At 41.1% G+C, this 8,951-nt stretch overlaps 1 protein-coding gene across 1 annotated transcript in view; it reads left to right on the top strand.

Moving 5' to 3' along the window:
* Positions 1-8,645, top strand: part of GLIPR2 (GLI pathogenesis-related 2) — a 26,841-nt gene extending 18,196 nt beyond the window's left edge. The window contains exons 4-5 of the mRNA XM_009324917.1: positions 5,938-6,015; positions 7,080-8,645. Coding sequence (XP_009323192.1) covers positions 5,938-6,015; positions 7,080-7,240 — 239 coding nt within the window. The 3' untranslated portion in view covers positions 7,241-8,645. The remainder of the gene's footprint in view (positions 1-5,937; positions 6,016-7,079) is intronic.
* Positions 8,646-8,951: the final 306 nt, after the last annotated feature.

Consider the following 8,951-nt stretch of genomic DNA (forward strand, 5'->3'; position numbering starts at 1 on the left):
CTTGCCAGTTTTGAGCGATTTTGTTGCTGTTTTTTTATCCACAGGATTGAACGTCTTGCTGAGAAAATTAAGCTACATCCTCTTTTGTTCTGTAAAACACTTCTATATTTCCTATGTAGCAGGATGATTCAAAGTACCGGAATGAGAAAACTAGTTCTTCAAAGAAAGTTACTCCTCTCGACTGGGCTTAGTCTTCATCTCTGTGGAGCTGGTTCAGTCTTCCTCTTTTTCTCATATAGTTCCCTTTGGATAGTTAATTTGTACCCTGCTCAATGAGGCTGAAATTTGTATTAAGGCATCCATTCAAGGGCTTAACAAAGGCAGGCAGTGTCTTCCGGTTTCTTTCCCAGATAAAGCAAAACTCAATAAACCTCCAGCATACTGTGTATTCCTTCTAAAAATGTGATGCTATTGCTTATTTTGGCTCTTACTGAGTTCTCTAATAATGCCAGGAGATGTATTTCTTGTTTCAGAGAAGATTTAAGCTTTCAACTGTAAGAGCCTCCTAGTTTGACCCCTCTCCTGGTGCAGGAATACCTTAAATTGTATTTAGGATTTGAGAGTTACAGAGCCTAAAGCTGTAGCTGGAAATATGTTTATCCCTGTAATCCAAGAAATAGTTGACAGCTGTTTCCTCCCTCCAGTCCTGCAGGAACTGCTCTGTGGCAGACTTCTCTTTGTCTGTGTTCAAATAAGTGAGCTGTCATCTGCCACTAATGCAAGAGACCGCAGCCTGCCTTGGCAGCTGTAGTACGTCAAGCTTCTCAGGATGCCTCATCTCATTTCTCATGTGTCGGGAGGCTGAAGGCAAGCACTGGATGACTAAATTCTGGTTGGGACGGCTGGTGTGGTTGTGAAGAACATGCCGTGTGGCCTGTGAAAACACTGCAGCTTATGAACTCTAGAGAGTTCGTAAGAGAAATTCACTGTATGTTATCACCCAAATCTGTTATGGGAGGAACCCTGGGTCTGCCTACCGGTCGCGACTAGTGGGCAGAGCAGCACAGACACCCTCTGCCCCAGGCCTGGAGGAGCGTGCTCTGACTGAGAGCCTGCCTTGATGCATCTCTTGCTGTCTAACACCAGGCTTATACAGTACTGTTAAATAAAATAGAGTAGAATAAAATAAGGATCTGCATGAGGAATGCTGGAAATAGAGGAGTATTACATACATTAGTATGACTTCAATCTAGGTAGATATTTTATTTCTGAGGCAAATTTAAATCTACCTCTACCTTCTTTCCCCTCAGACCAGTGGAAGGAAGGCTGTGATAACAAAAGCTAGAAAAACTTTTGAGGAAAATTCTGAGGTTTGGGGTACCTAGTTTTTAAGTAGATCACCATGGTGCTGCCTATCCTTGCACAGAAATATGTCCTGTGTGATTTTATTAGAATGTTTTTAGCAACTTACTCAGTGGGATTACTTGAAGATTTAAGGATTCTTTAGTATGAGGAAAAACAGTAAGGCTGGGCCCAGAGAAATTAAATGTTAGGGGGAGCAGAATACGGTAGTAGGGCTGCCACAGCTTTGTGCCCCCAGTAGTGAGGCTGAGAGTGTATTCCCAGGCTTGCACACACAAACACACATATACAGCATGTACGTGTGTGTATATATGCAGGTGGCCACACAGATCAGCACAGACAGATGCAGTTAGCATTCACATAAACAGCACCAGTGGCCTCATCCTGTTCCCCTTTCTGGCTGATCACGAAGTCTGTTATTGCAATATATAAAAATAATATAATATATACCTATAAAATATTTTTTCCAGTAACATATTCATATATATATGTGTATTTCTATAGCATAAAATATCTAATATAGATATTTCAGTAATGGAAGTAAAATTCCAGTGTGGATCCCTGCAGCAGCTGGGCTCAGACACTCAGTCTGCCCAGTAGCTGCCCCTGTATCCCAGTCTCCCCAGCTGCTGGCACCTGGACATACAAACCCCTGAGGCTGCATTTCCACTTCAGTTGCTGGTACAGCACATCTCACACACACGCATGCGCAGCTCCCTCCCCGTTGGCCAAGACCCCCCTTGTCCCTGCGGTGGCCATACACTTCTGTAGCAACTCCTCCCAGACCACTTCACCTGCTCCCCAAGTAGTCCAGCTTGCGCTTTGATAGTGCTCACACGCTCGCACCCGCACTAGTGCTCCAGTTGCAGGCACCACAGACACCCAGATCCCTGCAACTTTTGGTCTGATATCAGTTGTTGGCACTCAGACTGCCCCCCCGCCCCCCATCCACACAAAATAGAGCTCCTCACCCAGGAGAATAGTTAGGGATGAAATTTAATGAGACAACATGACAACTGATGAGATGCAGGGCATAGCCAGGCAAGAGTAGTGACACCTGTTTACATGCAGTGGCCCCTTTTTATCTCTCTACCCTTCAGAGAGTGGTGTCAGCAGAAGAACTTTACACCAGGACTGTTAGTCCTATGTATGGACTGACCTCATATGGTCAATCCTCTGACCATATGAGGCAGCTTGAAGCACAGTTAGTGTGGCCATGTCACTAGCTCATAGCTTGGGTAAATAAAATCACTATGGTGATTCTGGACCTAGTCTTGGGCAGAACTATACTTGGGTACTAATTCAAAGATTCTTTTACCAAGTTTTTGTGCAATGTAGGTATGTCCAAAGAGTCACGGTACTGATGAAACTCACTAGAGCAAGATTCAGCCTGTTCCAAAATGCACATCTAGTAAGTCTAACTGAGCAGGTCATCAGTCAGCTATCGCTAGGAGAAGCGTGGAGTCAAACTATGTTTCCATAGAGAAAGTGTTGAAACTGTGAATGTGGTTTACAGCAATGCAAAGAGGAAGGATATTTTAAAAAAATAGCAATCTACTAATTGGTTCTGCAAGGGGAGCAAAAGAAGAGAAGCTGCAGCGCTGACTGTAGGACAGATCTGCATGCTTTTCGGTAGAAGTAAACTTCAATCATTTCTGCTATAATCGGAAATGAGGGGTGGGTGTGAGATTTCTCTTCTTTCCTTTCCTTCTGATTGAAATGCATTTTGAAGAATAACCAACCCCTGGTTTGGAGGGGGGAGCTTTTGGGGGAGTGGGAACTGTTTCCAATGAAACATTCAAATGCAAGGGAAACTGGCACTAAATACAACTGCATCACTTACTCCGTAATAATTTGAAATGGAAATATTGTGGTCAGTTCTCTGAACCAGCAAGTCTGAGCATGCAAGTTGCTGCTAAAGCAGATAGGCTCAGTGCTCTGCTGACCCCTCTGCTGTTCTCTCTCGGGTCATTTTCTGTAGGCCCTGGGAAGCCCAGGGGTCACTGGGCTCAGAACAGAATTTTCCCTTAGTCCCCTGCGTATGAGCTGTCACTTTCAACACTGGTTTGGCTTGTGTCCCACCACTGCATTGTTTACTGCTCCCCAAGGGGCAAAGAATCAGAAGAAAAGTATTTCAGAGGAAAGAGAGTGTGTTTAATCACTAGGTACCTACCTGTCTTCTTGCAACAACTTCCACGTGGGAATCCCCTCATCTCCTGCGGCATATGACAGATACAATTCATTCCCTTTGCTTCCAGGACACTTCTTTAACACGATTTCAAGACAGAGTCTGTCAAAAGTTGCCTAGTCCTTTGGTTACCTTCTCTTTTGCTGGGAACAAGTCAGTCTTTAATTTCTTGCAGCCTATGATGCAATGACTCTTTTAATGCAAGGAGGATGACAGCAATGCCATATAATGATAACCTGATCCTGCACATGAATAAATGGAGCGTAGCTATCAGCTTCTAGGCTTTCACTGCCTGGCTGCAGTAAGTTGCAAGCTTTCATCCCTGAAGGCTGGGAATTAACACATCATAGATTGTGCTACCCAACTACACGCGTTGTCTTTCATGTACAGGATTGAGGTATTCTTACCTGATGCCGTTGCCATCTCCCTTGAATTAAAGGGTTATGAAATTTTCATATGATGGTATTCTTTAAATTAAAAAAAAAAAGTTATGAACAGATACTGTGTTTGTCAAAACTTCCATGTGTCTTGCCACATTTCCATTACGGAGATTTAAGCTCTTGTCACATGGAGCCTAGGTACTCTTCTCAGAGCCACAGTAAGCGGAGTGGGGATGACTTTCTCTTGAACTGCTCTTTATGCGATGTCACGCTGATACTTTAATGGAGGGAATGAAGTGCTGGTAGCAGTGGGAATGCAGTCCTACATCTGTAAAAATACCACTCACATAGTATAGTCACTTAAGCACTTGTACACACAAAATCCATGTGCTTCATAAGATCTGACATGTCTGCAGTCACATTCTGTACTTCTGTTCCACCCAGCTTTTCACAAACACATCTAAATCCTTCATAGCTTTGAAGTCTAGGGTGGGAGAGGATGATTGTTGGGTTTTTTTTTTTACTATGTGCTTTTTCTTTTCCCCTTAAATTGCATAAAGATCGCCCTTTGCACATTTTTCAGTCTTCATTTTAGCTTTAGTGTGAATAACAAATGAACAGATATTTTATTTGCATTACAGACTTCTGCCTAAAGGCAGGTCTACAGGGTTTGTTGTTTGGTGCAGGGAGAGCAGGGAAAGAAAGAACCTATTGTTATTCCTGAAACATTTACTTTGGGAAGCAAGAGAGATTTTGCTACCTTTTTCTGTAGAAAATGTAAATTGACTCTACTAAGAGAGCCCCATTCCTAACGAGCAGTGTGGTATAGATAAGTTCATAGTACTTTCAGTTCACAAACCTCTCAAGAGATGGCATTTCATTCAATATTTTCTTCTCAGTGACAGCTCTGACAGCCAGCTTGCCAGGCTAACAACGCCATCCTTTTAGCAGACTGCACTCATAAAGCAACTGAAGTTTCAGGGAGTTAACAGCTCAGCGTCTGACTTCTAGAACATTGCAAGTTTCAGACTTTTTGCTGCAAAATAGCAAAACATGAGTCATTGCTGTTCTGCAGCCAACAGTCCACCAGGGACCAGCGTTCTTCATGATGGTAGGCTTAACAGTGTTGGCAGCCTGCTATGAAATCAACTGGCCTTGTGTTATACTTCCTGGAATGCTAAGCAGAAATTTCATTATTGATGTAGCTCAGGGAAAAACCTGCCCCCGTTTCACCCCCGAAGCCCACTTAAGTCTTTTCAAACACGTTCCAAGAGGGAGGAGCTGCTGAAAGCTGTATGTAGAAGCCTAATGACAGGAGCACTCATCCAAGGTGACGGAGATGTGTCTTCACTACTTTCTAGGCTGAAAGTTACAGAAGGTTGTGGGCAGAAGAAAATGTAAAATCTGTGTTAAATTGCAAGATGATTTCTTTGAGGACTAAAGGGACTTCTGCCCCAACTCAATCCAAATGCTGTGCCACACAGACCTCTCTTGTCCAAAGTTTTTTCTGACTTCAACATTGTAAAGTTTTAAGTGCAGGCGAGAATTGGTGGGTGGTCCTGTTTCCTGATCTATGGGTGATAGTATAGCGCTCTTCATCAGCTCTGTCCTACCAGACGAGCACCTTGCTGCAGAGATCTTCCCCGAACGGGATGAACTCTACCTGGTTCTACAGCTGTTTCGTGGGTTGCCTGCCCAGGCTTTGAGCCAGGCTGTGCAGGCCACGCGGTCCCTGGCACTCCAGTGGAGGAACTGGCGGACTGTGTTTGCGTCGAGCAGAACTCAAGTCATTGATGGCATTGATGGCATGAGATGCTTAACAAAAAGCAGTGGACTAATTAGTAACTGAGTAGCAACAGCTATTGCAAAACAATAAATATTTGGTAAGTTACATGTACTACCATGTTATCTACATTTCAAAAACTCTTTTCAGTAAAAAGACTGTTTCTCCATGTTTCTAGAAGTTCTTGCCAGCTATTAACAGAAGATCTTGCTGGCCGAGCTGTAAGTGAGCTACACTTCTGTGTTTATGTCATGATTCCACAGCAAATTTCTTTTGTCTTTCAGGAAAGGATGTGGCTGACAGATGGTACAGTGAAATAAAAAACTACAGCTTTCAAAACCCAGGGTTTTCTTCTGGGACAGGTAACTTCAGACTGGACACTTTCTTCAACAACACAGCTTTTATTTTAAGAAATTGGCTAGCCAAATTGTTTTGGTATTTTTAAAAAACCTACCTTTATTTCTTAGAAAAAAATTTAGGGGGAAAAAATATTAGGATTTCCTCAAAGTTTTATGTTAGAAAACTCACAAAAGGGTAAAAGGAAACTGAGAAATGAGGAAGTAAGCAAAATTTGTGGGTTTTTTAAATACTGTATTTTTCCCCTGACTCCAAAGTTTTTAAAAGGCAACTTATTTTTAAGGGAAATTAATTTGTAGAAAATACTAAATTGGAATCATATAAGTGTCCCAAAGCTGAAACTAGGCTGTTGTTTACATTGACATGTGTCTTCTACCAAGTTACATCACTCCAATCACAGAGATAACTTCAGGTATAATTTGGAGATCAGCCACAGGCCATTGACTGCATATTGACAATCAGGTGTTGAGTGAACGTAAGAACATTGCTCCTTGAATAACGCTCAAGCAAGAGATATACCCAAGCTTGTTTCAGATGAAGAAGATCATGTTTTTCTCCCATGGGGTCTGTCTATGCATAGAGGGTACAACGGAGGGAGCAGTGCAATGCAGGGGTGACTACTACGGCTAGGCAGAAGAAGCCACAAAACCAGGGTTATTTTGAGTAGTTGCACACGCAGACACGTGGGGGAGTATGAGATGGTCAAAGCGAATGAATAATCGTCGCTGTCAGAACTGCTATTGACACTGCAGGGAGTGAAGACCGTGATTTCTTTGTCGAATTTTATATCAGATACTCATCAAACTACTTCTTTCATGATTCTCATACTAGGTGGTCTTATTTGGATATAGGACATGGAAATGGGAATAGTAGTGTGGAACCAGATCAGATCAGGCTTTTTCAAGGCAAAATACTAGATGTAGTTTTCTTTTCGTGTCCTCAGCTCGTTCTCCTGTCAGAGAAAGAAACAGATTTGTATAGTTCTTTCTCCCCCCACCTCATGTGTGAAAGGGAATGTTATAGGTTTAGTACCTAAAATGAATGCATACGTTTATCTCCCTTTCTTCAGGTCACTTCACAGCAATGGTTTGGAAGAACACAAAAAAGATGGGAGTCGGAAAAGCATCTGCTAGTGATGGCTCAACGTTTGTGGTGGCTAGATATGATCCAGCTGGAAATGTAGTAAATCCCGGCTATTATGAAGAAAATGTCCTTCCTCCAAGAAAATAACTTTTTTTTTTTAAAGGTAGTTTATTGCTTAATGACAAGTGAACCTGGATTTGGACTTAACAGTGTTCGAAATTAAGTATGATGCAATGAAATTTCCTGTTTGATACTGCTGTTCACTTCTCATTACAGAGGAAGCAATTACTGTTGCTTGAGTCGATCGCATGTTAGGTCCCTGTTGTTTCTGAGGGGGCTTCACTTTATTTGAGGATGAAGTATATGCAGTATTTCTGAAGGGTAAAATTTATAAGGTTTTTTTTTTAATAGTTTGCATGAACTCTGTGTCAGCATGTGAGTAAGCACATGTTGGATGTCTCTTTTTAAACAAGCAAATTTATAGCTTTCTGTAAACTGAAGATACCAGCTTGTAATTACATCATGTACTCCCAGTTTTCCAGTATTTTTTAATAACTGTAACGTCTTTGCTCTATCTATACCTCCTGCTGCTGTGGGGCCTGCTCTCTGCAGATGAAACATATGCAAAACTTCCCGTATGAAAGGTACATGTGTAAAATGTAGTGGCATTCAGACCTATATGTTTTTATTAAGAGGATCTCAGAGAACACTAAAATGTTGCTGGCAAAATTGTATCCGTCAAGCAAGCTATAACTAACGCATGACCTGAAAGCTACTAAAAAATTTTAAATCCTAGCGTTACATTTTAGGTGCTAATATTTAAAATCTATCTGAGATGAGTGTATTTCAAGTTGAACCCCCATTTTACAGTTTACAGTATGTACATTGTCTTATAATCAAATCGTTTACTGCTGTTACAGGAAAGCAAGATACTGCCTTTTCTCTTAGATACTTATGCACAAAGAAAGTTTCTTTGATGGAGCACGTTGGATTTTATTTCTCAATAACTTATTTTTATTTCCTAGGGAATATCTTCTGCAGGTGTCATGCTATACAGACAATAACATTCCCAAATCATCTCGTCTCCTTTAATAATGTCACAGTAGGAGGTATTCACATGGTCATAATTAAGAGATGTTTACTCTTTGTTCATATCATTCAATAATAGTAAAAATATTTCGTGTACTGATTGATGCCTTGAAAAAATTCAGATTAAGTTTCCTTAACAGCAAGCAAGCAAAAATTCTGAGGATAGTTTTTTCTCTTACGAAATGTGGATTGGTCCATTTTGGCCAGGTCCACATAGTGTACTTCAATTTGGGGTTTTCTTTTCTTTGTAAATGTTTCTTTTGACTTCTGCTGAGATTCCGTATGCCAGAATTTGGTTCATGAAGAATGCCATTACAGAAATACTTATTTTTGTTTACACAGTTGTAATAAACTGCACTGTTACAGCTTGATTATATGTCACTGTGATGCTGTATGTTACGATCCTTTTGGTGTAACCAAGAATTTAACACATATAACGAACATCTGAAAATTAAATATTTTTGAATACAAATTACTCAAGCCTTTGCTGTTACCTGAGTCTTTGTTGAATAATCTTCAAATTTTATTTCCAGGACATTAACATGTGACATTATTGCTTTTGCAACATGGAGCAAAAAAAGCAGCAAGTATTCTAGTCCAGGAAGGAAAGAAGAGACCTTCTAAGAAATGATAAGTCCTACCCTTTACACAAAGGTTGAACTAACACTTGAACACTTGAATCCAAAGCTGAAGAGGCGTTCTTTCTCTGTTGAACCCCTGCTTTGCATCTCATTTCATTTCTGCTGCTCCCTCTCTCGGCTGACAAGTT

Source organism: Pygoscelis adeliae, unplaced genomic scaffold (assembly GCF_000699105.1).
Source record: "Pygoscelis adeliae isolate BGI_AS28 unplaced genomic scaffold, ASM69910v1 Scaffold135, whole genome shotgun sequence".
Taxonomy (NCBI): domain Eukaryota; kingdom Metazoa; phylum Chordata; class Aves; order Sphenisciformes; family Spheniscidae; genus Pygoscelis; species Pygoscelis adeliae.